The 22,681-nt window shown below is 32.7% G+C and overlaps 1 protein-coding gene and 1 long non-coding RNA gene across 16 annotated transcripts; one reads left to right on the top strand and one right to left on the bottom strand.

Moving 5' to 3' along the window:
* The first annotated feature begins 2,238 nt into the window (after positions 1–2,238).
* LOC112324608 (uncharacterized) lies at positions 2,239–10,080 on the top strand. 13 transcript variants are annotated; one of them, XR_002978547.2, is made up of 4 exons: positions 2,239–2,491; positions 3,699–5,070; positions 5,887–5,982; positions 6,297–10,080. It is a non-coding gene; the product is annotated as an uncharacterized LOC112324608 (long non-coding RNA). The 13 variants fall into 13 exon arrangements; XR_008059857.1 differs by lacking the exon at positions 2,239–2,491 and having other exon boundaries at positions 2,638–3,920; positions 4,019–5,070; XR_002978548.2 differs by lacking the exon at positions 2,239–2,491 and having other exon boundaries at positions 2,638–3,920; positions 4,013–5,070.
* On the bottom strand, positions 8,195–21,930 carry LOC112324606 (MADS-box transcription factor 23). Of its 3 annotated transcripts, none has more exons than XM_052455086.1 (9): positions 21,798–21,930; positions 21,133–21,375; positions 10,738–10,816; positions 9,671–9,732; positions 9,304–9,403; positions 9,177–9,218; positions 9,010–9,090; positions 8,544–8,704; positions 8,195–8,443 (listed from the first exon to the last, which is right to left on the bottom strand). In XM_052455086.1, the coding sequence occupies exons 2-9, from the start codon at positions 21,312–21,314 to the stop codon at positions 8,425–8,427; spliced, it is 726 nt and encodes a 241-aa protein (XP_052311046.1). In that variant the 5' UTR covers positions 21,315–21,375; positions 21,798–21,930; the 3' UTR covers positions 8,195–8,424. The 3 variants fall into 3 exon arrangements, with proteins under 3 accessions (XP_052311046.1, XP_024444001.2, XP_052311049.1); XM_024588233.2 differs by having other exon boundaries at positions 21,133–21,387; positions 21,798–21,911; XM_052455089.1 differs by lacking the exons at positions 9,671–9,732; positions 10,738–10,816 and having other exon boundaries at positions 21,133–21,387; positions 21,798–21,911.
* Positions 21,931–22,681: the final 751 nt, after the last annotated feature.

The following is a 22,681-nucleotide window of genomic DNA, read 5'->3' as shown; positions in this document are numbered from 1 at the left end:
ATTTGCCCCGGTTGTAAAAATGACTACTATTCGTACTCTTATTGCCGTAGCTTCGATTCGTCAGTGGCATATTTCTCAACTTGATGTTAAAAATGCCTTCTTGAATGGAGATCTTCAAGAAGAAATTTATATAGCTCTCCCTCCTGGTATTTCACATGACTCTGGATATGTTTGTAAGCTTAAGAAATCATTATATGGTCTCAAACAAACACCCCGTGCTTGGTTTAAGAAATTCTCTATTATGATCTCGTCTCTTGGCTTTGTTTCTAGCAGTCATGATTATGCTCTTTTTATTAAGTGCACTGATGCAGGTCATATCATTATGTCTTTATATGTTGATGACATGATTATTACTGGTGATGACATTGATGGTATTTCAGTCTTGAAGACAGAGTTGGCTAGACGATTTGAAATGAAGGATTTGGGTTATCTTCAATATTTCCTGGGTATTGAGGTAGCATACTCACCTAGAGGTTACCTTTTTTCTCAGTCGAAATATGTTACAAATATTCTTGAGCGGGCTAGACTTACTAATAACAAGACTGTAGATACTCCTATTGAAGTTAACGCGAGGTACTCTTCTTCTGATGGTTTAGCTTTGATAAATCCTACTTTATACCGCACTATTGTTGGGAGTTTGGTATATCTTACCATTACTCGTCCAGATATTGCATATGCTGTTCATTTTGTTAGTCAGTTTGTTGCTTCTCCTACTACTGTTCACCGGGCAGCTGTTCTTCGTATTTTGCGATATCTTCGGGGTACAGTTTTTCAGAGTCTTTTACTTTCATCCACCTCTTCCTTGGAGTTGCGTGCATACTGTGATGTTGATCATGGTAGTGATCCCACAGATCGCAAGTCTGTTACCGGGTTCTGTATCTTTTTAGGTGATTCTCTTATTTCTTGGAAGAGCAAGAAACAATCTATTGTTTCTCAATCATCCACCGAAGCAGAATATCGTGCCATGACATCTACTACCAAAGAGATTGTTTGGTTAAGTTGGTTACTTGCTAATATGGGAGTTCTATTCAAATTACTCACAACTCAGTTTTTCATGAGCGAACTAAACACATTGAGATCGATTGTCATCTTACTCGTCATCATCTCAAGCATGGCACCATTGCTTTACCTTTTGTTCCTTCTTTCTTGCAGATTGCAGATTTCTTTACCAAGGCGCATTCCATCTCTCGGTTTCATTTTCTGGTTGGCAAACTCTCGATGCTTGTAGTTACCGCATCGTGAGTTTGAGGAGAGATGTTAAATAATATTTATGTAGTCTTATTTAGTAAGGGTAGAATAGTACTTTCAGTTTAACCTATATATATTTTATTTGTATTTAGGTTAAGACTAAGCACTCATAATATACAGATCATTCAGAATTCTAGCCTCCTTTTTGTGTTTCATCTTAATTATTTTAACAAAAGTATCTTTAACTTAGAACAAGTGTCTAGGGGGTGAGCAAAAAAACTAAAAAACTGATTAAATCGAAAAAACTAGAAAAAAAATAACTAAAAAAATTGAACTGTGAAAAAAAACCGATTAAAATTTTGGAAAAAACCGACTGGTTCGGTTTGGTTTTGATTTTATAAGCATAAAACTGAAAAAACCGAACCGAACCCAAACTGAGCCAAACCGAAAAACCAAGCCAAACCGGTTTGAACAGGTTTTTGTCATAAAAAACTGAACCGAACCGAACTGGTCGGTTTGAACCGGTTTCAGTTTGTTTTTTAAATTTAATTTGGTTATTTTTTTTTATAAAAACCAAATCGAACAAAAAATGATCACCTCTACAAGTATAAATGAATATCGATTTTCTTATACGATTTTAATGACATATTTTTCATGTCAATCTGTTATATTTAAATAAATCGAATAAGCTTTCTTGACGTGGGCACAAAATAAAAATAAATAAATCTTAGAAACCATAACACCAACCCTTTGAGATTATCGTCATTCAACAATTCAGAAAACAGATTTTCATCACTTCAGGAGGATTTGTTTTTTGAAAACCTTGTGAGTTTATTAACTCCTGGTGGGCCGCGAGTGGCTCAAAGCTTGTGTCAAGCTTAACGCCGAACTGTCAAATAGGTGGGCTCAATCATCTCATATACTCGGCCCATTAAAAGACAAATCAATCAATTTTTGCTTTTGGTTAGTTCTTAGATTTGTTATCCAATAATCACTCATATTAAAAAAAAAAAAGAAAAAAAGAAAAGAAAAAAGAAAACAAGAGAGGCAGAAACCAGTCCAAGTGCACTCTCAATCCCAAATGTACTTTTTTATTAAAAAAACCTCTCAAAACATGGAAGTTGGCTGAGATATTTTCTTCTCTCTCCCGTCCACGTACACAAACTGTAGCTTTTTATATCCATCTCCAACAACATAAACAGTTACGCCATTCTTCCATTTTACTTCCAGGGAATAATAATCAGATCCCTCCCTCTTCTCTGTTACTCTCCATCTTCTTCGTTTTCTCTCCCCTACTGATTAAGTACGTGAACTTCCTTAGCTATTAAAGAGCCTTCACTCTCATGTTATTTTCAGTTTTTTTTTTTTTTTTTTTTTTTTTTTTTAGCATTTGCTGGCTGGTTAGTTACTTTCAATTTTTTGCAGCGGATTTGATTTTTGTCGGTAAATGAGCAATCCTACTAGAACTATGCACATACACATTTCAGTAATATTTTGTTACTGTAACTTCTTCTTCTTCCTCTTCTTTTATTTTGCGTGTGTGATGGGATATTGTTGCCTGACTTTATATTGACGTGTTCGTTGATTTCCTGCATCAAATTTATAGTCTATCTAGCGATTCTATATGGTTTTTGGTTTTCTAGGTTTTCTTGGATGGCTGTTTTTTCTTTGTGTGACGTGGTCTAGGGTTCCTTTTCCTTTGTTGTAGAAAAGAATTGTTACAACGTAGTGGTTTCGGGAACTCTATAAATGTAAGAATTTAACTTAATAATTAACACAATGGTGCGAGAGGGGTTTCCTTAGGTTATGTGAGTGGGTGTAATTGAGTTTTGGGATTGAGTTTGAAAATCATACTCAATGGCCGTGCTGTATTTATCCCTAATAGTTAAGAGTTTCTTTTCTTTTTATCTTTTTTTCTTGCTTACGGGATTTGCGAAACCGCTTAAAAATTTTGGGATTGAGTTTCTCTATTTTGAATTTTCCATTAAATTGTCATGCCCGGTAACTGGTTTCCATGCAATCCTGACTACATGAACAAGTGGTAGTGGGGATAACCAATCGGCTTGGATGCAATCGCAACTATTGGTATTAAAGCTTGGTTGATTTAGTTTGAGATTCAATACGTGGTCGAGAAATTAATAGAAGAAAATGAATATGGCAGAAAACGAGGGGGATTTGGCCCTTCTACTTCATGCTTTGATTTGTTGTGTAATGGGGAGTTTGAGCAGGGATTTGCTTTCTTCTTTTTTTATTTTTTAATTCTTGCGATGACTAATTGCCTAATGAATGAATCGTGTGCTATAAGAAACTGCATCGTGGATGTTTTTCTATTTTTTGATTAGGCTAAAAAAAAGAGAGATCTGTTGTATTTTTTTTTCTGCCTTCTTTAATTGGTGGTTATTACTTATTACTAGTTTGCTTGAGATTGCACACTGGACAATTATGTTGTGTACTGTGTTATTGTCATGAAGTTACAGAAACTGTTTATTAATGTGAAACTGCCTTGACAGTGACTGTTAACCTGTGCCCTTGGTCCCTTATATTGAGCCCGGATTCTCTTGCAAATAATGTATTGGAAGAGATATTGCACACTATACTTCTAGTGAAGATTAAAGTTTATCTTCAATGAACATGACATCCAATGTAAAGGGCAAAAGGAAATGCTAGTCAAAATTAACATTAATTATGTGTTTCTAGGTGGCTCTGTAGAACAAACACGCAAACATTACGAGGTGAATGCAAAGCTTTTTGCTGATTGAATACACAGATTCTTTAATTAGGTTTGGTCATCAGTATGCTGAATAACTGTAGATGGTGTTTGAAGTTGTAGGTATAGATGATTCTGGGTGCTGCCATGTCCAAGTTCGTGTTACTTTCTCTATCCTTTTAATGGATCTTTTAGTATCCAGAAAGTACAGAAAGGAGATTTCAGGATTCATTTTAATGGGTGATTTCTCAATTGAAAGATAAATTTTTATTGGGGACAATTCATTTGTATCACCACTTGCTCCATTCCAACACAATGGAATTTGATTTCTTGCTTCTGATTTTATATCTAAAACTCAATTTGCAGTAGGCTTACTGTGTCATTTCCCCCTTCATGTTGTAGTAAAGGTAGAGTTTTCTTTCTTTTCTTTATTTTTTCTGCTCAACCTAACAATTGCTTTTTCTTTCAATGCTTAAGGACAAATTTGTTCCTGAGTTATCAAACCACCCATTTAGTAGATGTTTTATACCTTATGTAGAGGCCAATATCACTTCAAAGTTAGAATTTGGTACCTCTATTTCATGATTTCTATTTTCGCTGGTCTCAGTTTTATTTTCTTGCTTATGGTGATGTCCATTTATGTTTCTAGAAACTAGTTCAGGGCATGCTACTAGCTTCCCATTATTGGTTAACAAGATATGCTTTTATTCAGGAGACGTGGTGATTGATTTTGCTATGTGCAACTACTTTCTGGCAAACCTCTACATAATCTTCAGAAAAGTATAGTAAATATTAAATTTCCAACTCATGTGTCTCTAAATTAAATATCAAACTCATGTGTGTCTAAAACAATGTACTTCTTTATAAGTTAATGTAAGAATACATGGTTTGATGAGTTGCTCATCCATCTACTCAGTTTAACAGATGGATTTAAGAACCTTTCTGCCACTGGCTTTATGACACATTACTTCCTAATCAGTCATAGTCTTTAAGTTTTTCATGAATTAGTTGTCTGATAGTAGGCACATGCACTGTTAACATTTGCTTATGTTAGTCTAGTGGTCCTAACTGCAGAGAGCCATCTTACTCAAGGGAAATTGCCTACAAATGGGCATGGGTTGCAGAGGTGCTGATTCAGATATTGGATAAAATAACTTTATGGAATATGTGAACGGGTAATTTCTCTAGATTAAAACCACTTTAGTCCATAAAAGGTTTAGATTTTGCTGATGTTGTTGAAATACACAAACTTATGACATGATTACCTAAATAGAAGTTAATTTAGGCCCAAAATCACTTTTGACCAAACTTAACAGACTAAAAGAAATTCCTCTCCATCATGTGTTGCCAGGGGCCTCACTGAGGAATCTTTAAGTTGCAGAAATTAAAAAATTCCCTAGAAGTAAATCTCCCTTTTTTTCATAGTTGCATCATTATACGAGGTAGTAGGTTTATATAGTCACTAGTTAAGACCAGGTTAAAATCATAAAACCTTTAACAGAACAGAGGCTCAAAGAGAGACTGGTCACACACACATGTAATTTAAAAGAATAATCATTTTAATCTTTTCAGTTCATCTTTTTATTATGAATGGAAGTACAAATATATTGGTTATTGAAAAGGTAGCTCAGTTGATGTTGGAAACACAGATAAGTGTAAGTTTTACTTTTTATCAGTGTTTTTAGTTTTAATCTGAAAATCTATATCAAAACGATACCAGTTCCATGAAAATTCTCCCTCACATGTCCTTTGTTTAATGCATGTAGACAAATGTGAGTAAAGCATAGGTTTGTCGAAGCATGTATATTGACAGATGCATCAGCATGTGTATGTGATGCTTTGCAAGCATGCCAACAGTGGTTGTACTTGCTAGTGCTCTAATTTTTCTACTAATGTACATCTGAATGTCCTTTACCGTTGTGTTGCTATGGTTTTCATTACTTGCTTCTGTCACTATTAATTCTCACCGCTTGTTTTCTCGTGTTTTGAAGTTTGATGGAACACGCTTAATAAATTGGAATGTCACTTCTGAAGTGGAGAATCTATTGCTGGCTTCCCATAATATATTGATGGACCATTTCTGAGAGGTAATTTTTAATCTGTGTTAAGAATTACCGGAGACTTGGAAAGGTCTGCCTACAAATGGCAAATTACACTCTTAGAAGCTGCTGTAGATGAGGATTATCTATTTGTTATTTTAGGCAACCCAAGTTTAACTAAAAAAGAAAAGACTTTTATTGCTTTGTATAATAGCAGCTCAACGACAGGCTGAAAAATCTTTGAACGACATGGTAGATGCACTGCCCTTTATTTACTGAATTCCTTTAAGCGTTCACAGGCAAAATGCTTTTATATTCTCTTCCTTGTACTTTAAAGGATCCTGACTGGTGTTGAACTTCAGGTATTGGATTTTGTCCACTGCATTTACCGAGGAGTCCTGTCTGCTTAGAGCTTGTCTGCCGAGTTCTATGCTAGACCTGGAAAAGGGAAATAAGGTACGAACATCAATTCTACAAAGCATTCTTCAGACGGTTTCAGATTTATAACTTATATTCTCAAGATAGTGAGTTTTTCTTTCTTTTACAATATTACTGCACAAACTGTGACATGATGTTCAATTAAGTATTTATTCATAGCTGACAAAATCCATGATAGAGAATATAAATTTGTGGCATTGTTAAGCACCTTTTCCCTTATTGCCTAGGTTTTATTTCTTTTATCATTAGGTTTTGTTGTGTTTTTGATATGGGACAAAAGAGATTTAAAACTAAAGAAGAGAGAAAAGAAGCAGCTACGAAGAAAAAACCAAGGAAAGAGAAGAAAAAGCAGAAGAAGAGAAGAACGGGGAAAAATCTCGAACTATGCAATTTTTATTCAATTCATCAACAACTTGTTTGACATTTAGAAAAATAGAATATAAATACTAAAACCTTAACTAGAACAAATAATACAATAACTAGACCAAGCCTAATAAATAAACCTAAATAAAACAATAATGAAATTAAGCCCAATAAATAAACCCAAATAAAATCCAATAACACAAGGATTGAGCTATCAATGATAATAAAAAAGACCAATGACAAAATTTGAATGGCAATTTATAAAGTGAGCAAATAAATTAGGGTGTAATGCAAGGAAGGTATTATTTTTTAGGCACATAAGTAATCAATGATAATTTGAATAATAAGTGTAATGCCACAATAAAATTCGATATATCAAAAGGTAAAGTGATTTACTGTTGGGAAGATGCTGGAAGCTACTGCTGCTGACATGGCATTGGGTGGCAATGCGCTGCTGATGTGGTGATGACGTGGCAATGCGCTGCTGATGTGGTGATGACGTGGCAATGCGCTACTGATGTGGCAGTGTGCGGTTGACATGGTGATGCTGTTGATGTGGCAATACGACGCTGATGTGGCAGTGCGACGCTGACGTGGCAGTTCGACGCTGACGTGGCCGTGTGCTGCTGGCGTGAACGTGTGCTGCTGGCGTGGCTACACGAGGGGTTTTTTTTTTTTTTTTCAGAACTGGGTTATAAAACAAAAAGATTATTTTTTTTTCCAAATCCGGGTTGTAAATAGAAAGATTAATTTTTTTTTCAATCGTTGATAATGATTCTACACAGTTTCTAGGGTTTAGGAACTATGTTGAATTTTAAGGATTTTCACAAGCTCTAAGAGATTGATTATCTGTAAATACAATTAAAAGTCTGTACTCTGATACCAAAGTTGATGCGGGACAAAATAGATTTAAAGTTAAAGAAGAGAGAAAAGAAGAAGCTAAGAAGATAAAGCTAAAGAAAGATAGGATATAAATGCTACCTAACAATAATTAAATAAATAAATAAACCTAAATAAAATCAAATAACATAAGGGTTGGACTATCCTCCATTATCATAGATCATACAAACATGTGAACCATGTCTCGGGTATGTTGTCCCCATCAGTTTTACTACAAGGATTATGTATTGTTAACTATAAATCAAGCTTTCTGATTTGGTAACTATACTTTATCCCATTGGAAATTGGTATCTTGTACGATTAGGTCAATTGTTATTATTTTGTAAACTCTTATTCATTGTCTTCTTTCATGAATTTCCATTTAAAGAATTGAAGAATGTATACTATTACAGAAAAGAGCATAGAGATCAGAACTTCCAATCAAATAATGATCAACAAACGCACAAGTCTTTCACTTAGATTTTTACGAATCTCTCTCTCTAAGAAAAGCATATATAGATACCACATTTCATTTAGCAGTTCATTTCCATTGAGCACATTTAAATTTTTTAGACATCTATTAACACCTGGCTCACATTGAGCTTTTCATTATTGCATATTTGATATGGATAGCTGGTCTGGCAATTATTTACACCAACCTCTAAACTTAGTATTAAACATATCATACCAAATAGGATGGTCCTGCTGCCGAGCATCTTTCACATGATGCTTGAGATCTCATTGTTAAGCTTGGATCTGTGTGGTGGATGATGACTGATAAGTGATAAACATCCACAGTTGTCAACTGCTTTAATATTGGAGTTGCAACCTTTTGCAAATTTTGAAAAGAATGTCATCAGATTTTTTGTTAAGTCAATTGCTCTGATAAAGATTAGTATACAATTTCTCATATTGTGAAGAGAACTTACCCCAGTTTCATTGAGCTTGCTGGTGCTTCACTGTTGTGAGGCTGAGGCTGGGGCTGGCTCAATTGGAGACGGATTGGGGCATGCAAGTCATATCCATTTTCTACCGTGTAGGGTGGCCGGGAAGCTCTGTTTGCTTCATCCACATTCCGTTCTCCATAAACCTGGGATAAGAAACTTCTAATTTAGGCTTTTAGCATGTTGATGAATGTTCACTTTCTAAAATCTCAAGTTCAGGTTCCACAGGCCTTTTAGCTCACTGCTATATAGGTATGGTTCCCATACACTAGACTTGAATTCTAGATTTGTTGTGTAAGAGCTACCTGATTGTAGGAGGGAGTGCATTCTATGAAGAATGTGTGTATAAATTCTTTGTAGGTTCCTTATTTCGTGGTAAAAAGTGAAGTTCAGAGTTGAATGGGAGATGGATAAAATTTCTTAGTGATACATGTGTTGCCAAGACTAGTACCTTACGCAATTCTGCATTTTCTTGACCGATGAGGTCAACCTTCTTATGCAGTTCTAGGTTTTCTTGATAAATTAGATTACCCTGCAATGAAGCCAATCAAAGCCAGTGAGCATGAGAATGTCTCCACAATCAATTTGGGAAATATTGAAGGCAATAGTCCAGAAAACCTTTTGGCTCATCTCTTTAATTTCATCAGTTAAAATTTGTTCCTGTGTGCAAAAAAAGGCTGCATTAGCATCAACTGCATGCTGCATACATGTACAAAAAGTGATCTTGAGATCAGTATAGGTTTACCTTTTTAATTCGAACACCTTTCATACTCTTCTCCAGCTGGTTTTCTAGATTTTCTAGATCTTTGATGCTCAAACCAGACAGTTCTTCTCCCATCAATTGCCTGCAACATCTCAAGGCAAATGTTAGGTATGGTGCCGGAGTTTTATACTTGTCCATGAATATAGTGTTAGAAAGAAAACTTGTCCATGGATGCATAAATCTATTAGTTTTTCTCGTGGCATATGTGGCTACAACCGCGATCGATGATGTGAAACATAACATGGCCGTAAATTTTTTTAACCACACAGCCTACACCATTATTTTAAGGCCAACGGTGACGTGTTGTTGAGATCCTCTATTGAGAATATTCAGTGATAATTAACTTTACCGATGATATTCTTTCAAGCACTGCAGTTCCTTCCCCAAGCTTGCTGCCTCCCTTTTCCACAACTAGGAGCAGAAAATGAAGCACATCACATAACAAGCAATAATTTGGAGTAGAATAGAATTGATGAGAGCTGCTTGAAGAAGTGATTGCCTTATAAATCTGCATGTTCATGCTACAGTCTACAGAGAACACTTAATGAGATGGTCGTGTATTCAGTTTTGCACAGAGGAATTTTGTTTATGAATATTGTAAATGTTCCTGTATGGCGACGTTACTATTGTGTTTGGTTGCAGGATAAAATTAAATTGAACATGGCTTGGCATAATAGAAAATCATTGTGCATAGCGCATGCACAGACAGACTTGTGTATATCCTTTTGAGTTAATGAAATGTTGAGATTGGTTCTTGTATTGTATCATTTCTACTTTGTGTTCTACTTGTCTTATAAAAGGGAAGAGTGTTGGGAAACTTGTTGGTCAGGAAAAACACTTAGTTGTCAGTCTTAGGCGAAGACGAGTGGATTGACAGAGAGAAGGCTGAATCTGACAATGAACTGGGCTACTGTATAGGGCTGGAAGTTTTTGACGAGAACCCAGTGACAATTGGTTGGTGATCATCATGCATGATATGAATGATAGTTTAGAGTCGCAGCTCTTGCATGCTTCTTTATTATAAATGACTTGGAACCATAATGATGTCGCTTGATGTTTATCCATAGAGCTATCTCCTTGAAACACAATTATTTTAATCTATTCAATGTTTGTGAATGATGTGTGCATTGATCCAAATCTGTAACATCTGGCAGACAATGCTATATTTGTGGAACCAGCTGCTTTGTTGTCCGTTGATGCCAAGTTTTTAGCATTCTTTTTTTTAGTCAAAGGCAGGTTCAAACGTGGGAGCGATGAAAAACCATGAAGCTGCTTATAAATCTAGATGCTTTTTCAGAGTGGCCCTAGAGCCATTGACAACTCCCCTCGAGTAAAAATGCAATCACTTGAGTGGATATGCCTCAATGCATGCTGTAAATCTCGCAAAGCAAATATAAGTGTTTGTTGAGTGCATACCTTCACTTCTGAAGCAGGATTTAACAGTGGCTGGCACTCCTCTTTTTGTTTGCTGTAGCGTTCAATGATGGACTTCATACTGAATCAGAGCAGGGGGTTCAGAGAAATCAGGGTTTCTTCTTTATGGCGATGCAACTTCGAAGTAAGTAATGATACTAGTCAGGTGTAATTTAAAAGCAAAAGCAGGACAAATGCTCTCAATTGAAAGAAAATTCAACCACATCTATAGCTAACTGATGCCTCTCCTCTATCAATGCCTTTTTCTGATTCGCATGTGAAGTGGAAATACTGTCTCCTTAACTCTGGTCGTGTTTGAATGGCTACAGTTTACCGCAAGCGAGACAATGAAACTGCAGGTGCGCCTTGTTCGCCTCCTTGTCCTCTATCTAATCCTTTTTTCTGATCCTTTGCTTTGACACTGGTCGCGGTTACAAGCAAAGAGAATTGCCCTTGATTATTTGTTTTTGAGGTAGAAGAAAAGTGTTTTCATAAAAATATAAAATTATTTTTTGTATTTAAGACTATTTTGATATAAAAAATAAATTTTTTAAAAATAAAATAATATTATTTTGATATATTTTCAAATAACACGATGTTTTTATTTTTTATTTTTATTTTTAAGAAACCAAGGGTTGCTCGTAAACAGGTAAAACTATAGTGTTTTTTTTAAAAGACAAGTAGAAAAAAGAAGATAACTGTTGTTTTCTATTTAAATGCAATATTTTTTTTCAGTGTAATGAATTTAATTCTTAGTATAAATCTAGAGGTTGTTCATAGTTTTGCACTGTTTTTATAAATAAAAAAACATAAACAATATATATATTTTTTCTTTTATATACAAATAACTTTTAGGCTCGTTTGTTTGCTGGAAAATAGTTTCTTTTTGAAAAGTGAATTCCAGAAAAGTGAATTCCAAGAAAATGAATTATTTTCTTATGTTTGGTAGTGTAATGGAAAATAAATTGGAAAACACTTTCTAGTGTTTGGTTATATCATGGAAAATGAGCTGGAAAATAATTTATTAATGTTTTATTTTTCTCAAGTTTATTAAAATAATGAGGAACAAATCTTACAAATTAAAAAGTTGAATGAGAATGAAATTGAAAAAAAATATAATTTCATAAATTATCTCAAATAAAATAAATAATAATTAAAATAATAAAGATCAAATCTAAAAAATAAAAAAATAAAAGATGAAGAAATTAAAATAATAATAATTAACATTTCATAAATTATTTCAAATAAAATAAGGAACAATCAAAAGAATGAGGATCAAATTTGATACATAAAAAATTTCAATAAAAAATAATAAGGGAAAAGCAAATAATAATTATAAAAATTAAATTTTAAGAGATGAAATTGAAAAATAAATATTCAAAACAAAATATATATAACAATCAAAATTTTGAGGACCAAATTTGATATAATCAGCAAATAATATGATATTTTTAAATTTTTCACAACTTTCGGAAAATGTTTTTTTCTCAAATTTTTCAGGAAAACACTTTCCTGGAAACCAAGCTAAATTTTTCTTTGACTGAAAAGTGTTTTTCGTTGATCAACTTTTCTAATGGCAAACAAACACAGGAAAATTTGAAAAGTAGTTTCTTATAAAGTGAATTCCGGGAAACAAATATAGCCTTAGTGTAAAAGATTAAAATTGGTTTTTTTTTTGTACTTTCATATTTAGTTAGTATATTTAACATAAATATATATCCTTCTTTTTTAAGTTAATTATATAACTTTTTCATAATATTTTTTAATTTGAATGAAATAAATTTAATACTGTTTTTTGATTTTTCATTAAAAAAACAGAAAACTGAAAATCAATGAAAATGAAAAATAATTCTCTGTTAATAAATATAATCTAAAATTTCCAACTGTTCACCATAATTTTAGAAATAAGAGTAATTTTAACAATGGCACCTGATTTTATCAACATTATCAACCGGTGACTGCCACTGCCACCAACGTTTCCTAACGGCCACCATGCCATTGCCATGATTGGCTGGTTGCACCAGCTAAACTGCGACCTCCTATCACTATTTTCACGGCGGCCACCTAGCTCATTGTCATCCATGGATTATCAATAGTGAGCTAATAACCACACCAAAAGTGCCGCTAGCAATCCAAGCCAACAGAGCAACTCAAAGTTACCATGGTCAAGTGTTCGCTACCGCAGCCAGCGGTGAGTGCTTGCTGCTATCACCACCATCACTTTGGTGACAACTGCGATTACCGTATTGTCGGCTTGTCTATTGTCACTCCTGCTAAGATTCATTGACAACTACGTACAAATGAAAAGACCCTTTAATTATTCTTCTCTGTCTATCTCGATTCTAATTAAAAAGTTTCATATTGATGTTTATTTTAAGCTATCGCAATCCCTTCAAAATGAAAATGAAATATATATATCCTTTATTTTTCCTATGGTATGGATAATTAAGTATTCCCAGGAGAGATACGTGTGGCAGGATCTGAAATTATATTTTATGTGTTGAATCTATAGGTCGTAGTCAAGATATGGGTTAATTATACTAAAATGCCTTACCGGCCGCTAATAAAAACATACTGTGGTAATTATATATATATATATAAGAGATGCCTTTACATCTTAAGGAGGCGTTTTATGTACTTAAAATATTTCACGGAAAATATTTTTCTAATTATTTTGTATTTGTTCTGTGTAAAATATTTTTATAGATCAATTAATATAAAATATGTTATCAAAATATAAACATGGTACGTTCATTAGATTTTTTTTTTATATAATGAAATATTTTCGAAACAATAATTAACTTGAAATATCATTCAACATGTCAGCCCTCATCATTTTATTACCACCATCATCACAATGTCACCTCTATCACCTAACTCCATATTAAGAAATATATAGTTATTTTATTTTATTTATTAACTGTAAAATAATATTTTTATTTTATTTTCAGTGTAGTCCATATATAATCTCTTTATATTTAAGTTAAACCTATTCTTTTATATTATTGTGACCACATCATGCAATATCAATGAAACTCTAACATTCTCTTCTTTTATTTTTGTATTTTTCTTTATTTCTTTGGATTGTTTCACATGGTATCAGAGTATGGTTTCATGAAACGAGGCTAGGGGTTTTGTAGGGGGTAACACGCCCTACCAGGGTTCGAGGTGGAGCCTTGATTTTGTTTTTTGGAGTGATCGTATAAGTTCGAGAAGATATTTGTTCTTTCTGTAATCTGATATTTCATTTTCCTTTTTTTATGTTCTGTTTTTCTTTATTTGTTGATTATGGCTACTAAAAAAGATGATTCACTTCAGTCTGTGAGTGTGAGGTTAGATGAAAAGAATTATTCATATTGGAGTTATGTAATGAGAAATTTTCTTAAGGGTAAAAAAACGTGGGGATATATTAGTGGAACTTCTGTGATACCTAGAAATATCAATAAGAGTTATACTGCTTTGATAGATACATGAGAAGCAAACAATGTAAAGATTATTACTTGGATTAACAATTCTGTTGAGCATTCTATAGATACACAGTTGATAAAGTATAAGACATCAAAAGAGGTTTGAGATCATTTGCAAATGTTATTTACGCAATCAAATTTTGAAAAGCAGTATCAATTAGAGAATGATATACGAGCTCTTCACCAAAAAAATATGAGTATTCAGGAGTTTTATTATGCTATGACATATCTTTAGGATCAATTAGCTCTTGTAGAATCAACATAATTAAAGGCATATGGTACCTATATTACTCGTAGAGAGGAGCAACAATTGATACAGTTTTTAACGACACTTTATAGTGATTTTGAAGGAATTAGACGTTCAACTTTGCATCGTTCTCCACTACCTTTTGTTGACTTAGTTGTCAGTGAGTTATTGGCTGAAGAAATACGTCTTCAATCTTATTCTGAAAAGAGAATTCTTTATACTTCTAATCTTTCTATGCTAACAGTACCTTTTAAGCCATTATCTAATAATTAAAATAAGTCTTACACAAGGGTTGCTTTTGATGAGTGTAGTTTTTGTAAGCATAAAGGTCATTGGAAGGCTTTTTGTCCCAAGTTGAGACAACAAATCCAAGCTTGAAAGCCTGACAACTAGTCACAATCTAATGTTCATAGACCATTTCAGGCAATAAACCACCATACCACAATACTACAACAATAGTTTCATTAGGTTCTTTCACCGATCTTGGTACTCTGACTAAGCAATTTCAAAAGTTTCTCTCTTTACAACCACAAGTTATGTCCATTTTTTTCCCTATAGGTCGGTTGCCTCATAGTTCTTTAGGTATGTCACATTCTGAATGGGTCTTGAATTCTAGTGCTTCACATCATATGCCTCCATATTCTTCATCTTTTGCTTCTGTGTCCTCTTCACCTTCTATTCTTGTCATGACTACTGATGACACTCTCATGCCCTTAACAAGTGTTGACTCTGTTGTCACACCTCACTTGCCTCACCTTAATGTTTTTATTATTCCAAAACTCACATTAAATCTTGCTTATGTTAGTCAGTTATGTGATTCTAGTGATTATTTAGTCATCTTTTCCTTTTCTTTTTGTTGTGTGCAAGATCTGCAGTCTTAGAAGCTAATTGGGACAGGCCGTAGGAAGAATGGACTATAACGTTAGTTACTGCTGCTGCTATTAGTTTAATTTATCTTCTTTTCATTTGAGTCCTTCTTCTAGTTTTTATTTATGATATTCTCGTTTAGATCATGTTTTATCTTCTCGTTTGAGATTCATGGTATCCATAAGAGCTTTAGGAAATTCACAAACTTTTGATATATATGATTGTAATGGATGTAAACTTGCAAAATTTTCTGCTTTAACTTTTAATTAAAGTATTTTTGTTTCTTCTTTTACATTTGATTTGATTCATTCTGATGTATAGGTACTTCTCATATTGCCATAAAAGAGGGTCTCAATATTATGTTTCTTTTATTGATGATGATCATACTCATTATTATCGGGCTTATTTAATGAAACAAAATTTTGAATTCTTTGAGATATATACAGTCTTTCGAGCTCCTGTCAAAACTCAACATTCCACTATTATCAAATATTTTAGGAGTGATTTGGGTGAGAAATACAGCTCTAATAAATTTTATGAATTTCTTTCCTTAGATGAAACCATTTTCTTCTATAGTCTCTCAAGCTCCGTTTAAGATTATGAATCCACCTCGACGTTAATCCATACGCATTCCTAAGTCCATAAAGTTACTAAATTTTATCTATTTTTGTTATTCTTCATCTTTTATGTTTTTTTTAGCTTTTATTTATTGTCTCTTTAAGCATTCTTCCTATAAAGAGGAATTCTTGATCCTCTTTGGCAACAAGCTATGGATGAGGAACTTTCTGCTTTGCATAAGATAAATACTTGAAATTTGGTTCCTTTACCTTCTGGTAAGAGTGTTCTTGGTTATCGTTGGGTGTATAAGATCAAGACTAATTCTAATGGGTCTATTTAGCGATACAAAGCTAGGTTGGTTGCAAAAGGATACTCTAAATAGTATAATATGGATTATGATAAGACATTTGCTCCTGTTGAAAAAATAACTACGTTTTGTACTTTTATTATAGTAGCTTCGGTTTGTCAGTGACATATCTCTCAACTTAATGTTAAAAATACCTTCTTTAATAAATATCTTCAAGAAGAAGTTTATATGACACCCTCTCCTGGTGTTTCACATGACTTTGGGTATGTTTGCAAGCTTAAGAAAATGTTATATAGTCTCAAACAAGCACCTTGTGCTTGGTTTGAGATTTTTTTTTTATTGTGATCTCTTTTTTTGTATTTGTTTCTAGTAATCATGATTCTGTTATTTTTGTTAAATGCACTAATACAGGTTGAAATATGTTGCAGATGTTCTTGAGCGAGCTAGATTTACTAATAATAAGACTATAGATACTCTCATTGAGGTTAACACAAAATATTCTTCTTTTGATGATTTATCTTTGTCAGATCCTACTTTATACCGTATTATTGTTGAGAGCTTGATATATCTCACTATTACTCGTCCAAATATTGCATATGTTGTTCATATTGTTAGTCAATTTGTTGCTTCTCCTACCACCGTTCATTGGACAGTTGTTCTTTGTATTTTGCGATATCTTCGGGGTATAGTCTTTCATAGTATTTTACTTCCATCCACCTTTTTCTTGGAGCTGCGTGCATATTCTGATGCTGATCATAACAATGATCCCACAGATCGCAAGTTTGTTACTAGTTTTTGTATTTTTTAGGTGATTCTCTTATTTCTTGGAAGAGCAATAAATAATTTATTGTTTTTCAATTTTCAACCAAAGTAGAATATTGTGTTATGACATCTATTACTAAATAGATTGTTTGGTTATGTTGGTTACTTGCAGATATGAGAGTTTCATTTTCTCATCCCACTCCTATATATTGTTTTGTAACAACTAAAGTTCTATTCAAATTGCTCACAACTCAGATTTTCATGAATGAACTAAATATATTGAGATCAATTGTCATCTTACTCGTCATTATCTCAAGCATGACACCATTACTTTGCCTTTTATTTCTTCTTCTTTACAGATTACAGATTTCCTTACCAAGTCGAATTCTGTTTCCCATTTTTTTTCTTGTTGGCAAACTCTCAATGCTTATAGCTGCCGCATCGTGAGTTTGAGAGGAGATGTTAAGAAATATAAGGTTATTTTGTTTTATTTATTAAGGGTAAAATAATATTTTTTATTTTCTTTTCAGTTTAGCCTATATATAATCTCTTTGTATTTAGGTTAAACCTATTTCTTTAGATTATTGTGATCACATCATATAATATCAATGAAACTCTAGCCTTCTCATCTCTTATTTTTGCATTTATCTTTATTTATTTGGATTGTTTCACACTCCACTCATGTTACCATCCACCTCAACCATTGTCATCTTGCCACCATAAAACCTTTACTTTATTATTAATTGCGTATTTGGTAATTCAGTATATTATGTTTTTTAAAAGTATTTCTCAATTGAAAATGTATTAAAATAATTTCTTTTCCATATTTTTTTAATCTTTTAAACCAACTCATTAAAATCATCAAAAAAATCTAAAAACACATTAATTCAATTCTTTTTTAAGTGAAGATTACTTTAAAAAACAGAAGTTACACAGCGTCAAACATGCACTAAAAATGATAAAGTGACAGGTAATACTTTCTTCATTCCTTTCTTATATTGATCACGTTTCGGATAAGGAAAAAAACTTTTTTTCATCGGATATGAGATAAATTTGAAGATTTTCATTAATTAAAAATAATAATATAGTATCTTGAATTGCAATACAATATTTGATAGTTGATACACAATACAAAAATAAATATTAAGCTCATATAAAACATTGAATTTTATCTCAAATCTAATACATTATTAAATATAAATAATTAAAAAGTAAACTCGACAATAATATTAATTTTAAAAAATAAATTGGTTTCGAGTTCTTTATGAGAGGTGAGGGGCATTAAAAAGGAAAATGCCTCCATGCTCATCCTTACTAGGATTTTGTTAGATATCCATTAATTGTACAAGTAATTTTGTCACTCCCGCCGCACCACCACATTTTCTTTATCTTTATCCCCGTGAGCACCACCATCAACCCCCACTACCACAATTACTATCACCTCATGTCATCATCATCATCATATTTTTTACATCATTAATTACTTATAAAATTTGTTCCATAAAAAACAAATGGTATTACTTCAAATAATTTGTGTATGGGTATATGATTATTATTTAGAGTTTTTTTAGGATCTAAATCCTAAATATTTAAATTACTTATTATCTAGAAATGTCAAGAAAAGGATTATACGTACCTTCTTAACCATTAGGCTAAACTATATTGAGGTTACATATTACTTTCAATCCCATGCAATTTGTATACTATTTAGGAGTTTAATTGCTTCTGTTAATGTGTGTAACAGGTGCATATCAATTGATTCCCAAGTCGCAACATAGGTATCGATCGATGCCTTTTCCTTTGAACCTCGCCTGTAGATTAATTCCTATGAGCTCAGGTAAAAACTTCATTCTATACCTCAACACTAGTCAGGCTAAAAGGTTCGAAATCCTCATTATCATCAAGATTGTTTGCCGTGGTGCAAGTTTTCAATAGCAATTATTGACAAACCTAATGCCATGCCTTGCTAAGAGTATTGTTTCTGCCATGTTAGGAAAGGCAGGTGTGAAAACAAAAGAAGCCTCTAATCCCAATGACTTTAGGTCTCCCTAAAGACCATGCACATAACTATTCAATCACGTTGCAAAGCTTTCTCACTATTATTAGATTCTACTGATCACTGACATACATTGCACGCGGACATTACTCTTCCAGGAAGCTTCTATGTTGCTTATAAATTATCTTGGCATGAAAAGATTATTGCTTAACGTCGCAATAGTACATAGAGACGGTAGCGTACTGGTCAGGAGAAAAGAGAGGTGGAGAGGGAGACAGAGCTGCAATCTAAATACCCAAATAATACTAATGATTTTGTAATTTAGTGGTGCTCTTGCAAAAGCAAGTGAAGCGAGCAAGTGTGAAACTAGGGTTTATAGGCATATAGGCATGCATGGAAAGCAAAGATGAAAACACTATTTTAGTCGAGGTATGCACAAGCTGACCCGGACATCCACATTAAACTAAAAAACTAAAAAAAAGAAGATGAAAACACTATTTTGTTAGGTATATATTTAACTATAGTAGATCAAAGATTGGAGCAACTACAAGATAGTCCATGTAAACGATAATTTCATACATACACAATCATAAAAAACTATAATGTAGTTTATACTATATGGATGGATGGACAATTTTCCAGAAAAAAAAAAAAGAGGGGTGAAAAATTAGAAAGAACAAGGCAAATTCAAACTTTAAAGAGCTACTGTGAATATATGTGAGATTAGGTCTCGATTTAGAGTCTCATCTTTAGCAATCTAAGGCTACTTTGTGTAGAATTATACTATACATGATTCATTGAGAATGCAATGTTTCACAAGATAATATAAGGAAAATAATTTCTAGATGTTCCCTCGAATTCTATATTCTATATGTATAGATAATACAAATACTTAAAAGACCATTTAATGCCTAAATTTAAGAAAATTCAATAATAATTTTATATTATATTAGCTTTTATTCTCTTCAAGTAAAATCTAATTGAGGATTGAGACTTGCAAGACCAATATATCTTATATATTTTAAAGTACTAATTTAGTTAATTTGAAGAAAGACCATTCAGACTATATTCAAATCCTGATTTATGGCTGAAAATTTTAAACAATTAAATAAAAATCCAGAATGATTTTACTAAATACTAGTTATAGTTATATATGTATTCTCTTAATGGTCTGCCCATATCTTGAAGTTTGCATTAGTATCTTTGGATAGCTTGTTATAGCATAAAAGGTGTGAAAGATGATTTTAAGCAAGGTGCTTGAAAGTGCGGTGATATTGCTTTTTAAGATTTTTGTTTTTTGGAAATGTATCAAAATAATACATTTTTTTATTTTTTTAAAATTATTTTTAATATTAGTATATCAAAATATTTGAAAACATTAAAAAAAATATTAATTTAAAATAAAAAATAAAATTTTTTTAAATATTTTTGAAATGCAAAATTGTTGTAATACAGTTGCACTAACTTGCTATTGATTTATCTGACAGACTGATGATCTTGTAAGAATTGAAGTGAATATATACGTTACATGTAAAAAGTAAGTGTTAAAAACGTACATGATAAGTACTACGGCTACAATATTATCCAGTCAATGCTTATCCATACTGGTAATCAGATTTTATCTTATGTTTGGCCTCACCAATAAGGATTTCCCTTCCTAGCTAGGTAATTAGGTGTGCAAACTAGATGCTATAAGCTCCTTGTGCTTACAGACTCCAACTAAGCAGCCATTACCATCTGCGCGCAAGCTGCTTAATTCTAAAACTAAATAAACTGAGCACTGACCAAGGCCTATTACCAGACGATCACCTTCAGAATCGCTGATGAGAAAGGTGCCTGTCGTAATATATAACATGCATGCATATGAGAAAGGTCTTTGCGGCTGGAAATTAAGCCCTAGCTAGCAACACAAAGCCGTAACTTGATTTTATGTAATAAAAACCTACTAATCCTATCTCTCAGAACCATATTTTGGAAGCTGTACTACTTTTATATATGTAAAAATAAAAAAATTCTAATCACCGGAACATGGGAACTACTTGTTTTGCAATACAAATTATATATATGAAAGAGGGGAAAAGAGATAAAAGTCGGAGGAGAAAGAGCAATTACATCTATACATATGACCTAAATATTTATTCATACTGTATACACCAAAATATATATAGAGAGAGGAGAGAGAGAGAGGTCTGACCTAGTGTTTGCATGATCATAGAGCTTGCCTGTGCTGGAGAAGACAATTACTCCAACTTCCGCATCACAAAGGACTGCTAGCTCCTTAGCCTTCTTAAGCAGCCCACTTCTTCTTTTGGAGAAAGTAACTTGCCTACTTGTCGAATTGTCGATCCTGCGTATCACAATCTTCCCTCTCCCCATCTTGCTATTCTGGGATTTTTCCACTCTTCTTTTTTATTGCTAGACTAGATAGATCCAAGATCTGAATTCATAACTACGTTAATTATCAAAAATATTTCAGAGAAAATCCTTATTGAATTAGCAGTTAGGTCAACAATCCCTAAAACCCAAAGTAATGATATATATATATCAATAAAAACAGGAAAGTTGGGATCGTTCCAAAAAATAGAAGAAGGTAAGTAACTGAGAATCACAAACTATAGGAAATGTAATTAAAACATGAATTTTTTTTTTTTTATGAATAGAAAAGAAGACACGATATTTTAATTAACCTAAGTATAGCTAGGAGAATATATATATGTAACTGGCTGATTAATAAGTAAGAATAAAATAAAAAATAACTTCATATAGATAGCTAATGAAAGAAAAGTATATAAATAGAGAGCCTACTTATTTATCACCAAAAAAAAAAAAAAAAACACAGAAAAGTAGAAAGAAACTTACCTGGTTTAGGTAAGGAGTTTGGAAGGAGGAAGAGCAGCCGCTATCCTTTTGGAGAAGTGTTTAGGATGCCAATCTTATGTTTTGTCTGGAAAGTTTAGAGTGGTTGATTTGTTTTGCCCAATCAAATGTTAAAAATATATTTTTTTAAGAGAATATCTAAGAAAATAATATCTAGGAGTGTAGTAGTTATTTATTTTTAATATATTAAAATAATATTTTTTATTTTTTCAAAATTATTTTTAACACCAACTTACCAAAACTTTACACAACATTAAAAAAAAAAAAATTAAAAAAACACCATTACTTTCCAAACTGCCTTTAAACTGAGGTGCCCTAAAAGACCATTGTTTAGGGTCAAGAGAATCAAATATAGGGTTGAGAAGGAGAGAAGAGATTGTTAAAGACAAATGTCAACAGCTGAAAGCGAGTATTCCAATAGAGCTACACTAGCAAGTGGAGAAGAAAAAAATCATCGTACCTTGTTCCCGGATTCAATGCTTGGTGTGTTTATGGTAGCAGAGATATGAGCTATCTATCTAATAGGTTATCGACACGTGCTGTCACAAAAACACGGCGATTTATTTATTTATTTATTTTAGGATGACAAGTTGACAACTGGACATGCCCATTTTTAGACCCTGTTTTTGCTCCCGATCGGTAAACTAGTCCTTGCAAAAAACAGTTTCGTTGATTTGACTCTGTTATTGTTATATCCAGGCAGATGGACCCAACTCAAAAAATTCATAACATATGCTCTGTTAAAATAATAATAATAATATCTTTATCTAGAATATTACTGGTTCTTCACTAAATCTTAAAATATTTCTCGTTAAAACATACATATTTAACTTTGGATAATATTAGTGATAATTGGAAAGTTTAAT

This window comes from Populus trichocarpa, chromosome 1, assembly GCF_000002775.5.
Source record: "Populus trichocarpa isolate Nisqually-1 chromosome 1, P.trichocarpa_v4.1, whole genome shotgun sequence".
Lineage (NCBI taxonomy): Eukaryota > Viridiplantae > Streptophyta > Magnoliopsida > Malpighiales > Salicaceae > Populus > Populus trichocarpa.
The sequence above is the reverse complement of the archived record's forward strand: the minus strand, read 5'-3'. Positions and strand labels throughout refer to the sequence as shown.

Coding starts and splice junctions, on each gene's coding strand:
- LOC112324606 (XM_052455086.1), bottom strand. CDS start 21,314: ATGGGGAGAGGGAAGATTGTGATACGCAGGATCGACAATTCGACAAGT. Junction 9,404..9,670: donor TGCTTGAAAGAATATCATCG/GTAAAGTTAATT, acceptor GAGATGTTGCAG/GCAATTGATGGGAGAAGAAC. Junction 9,219..9,303: donor AAGGTGTTCGAATTAAAAAG/GTAAACCTATAC, acceptor TTTTGCACACAG/GAACAAATTTTAACTGATGA.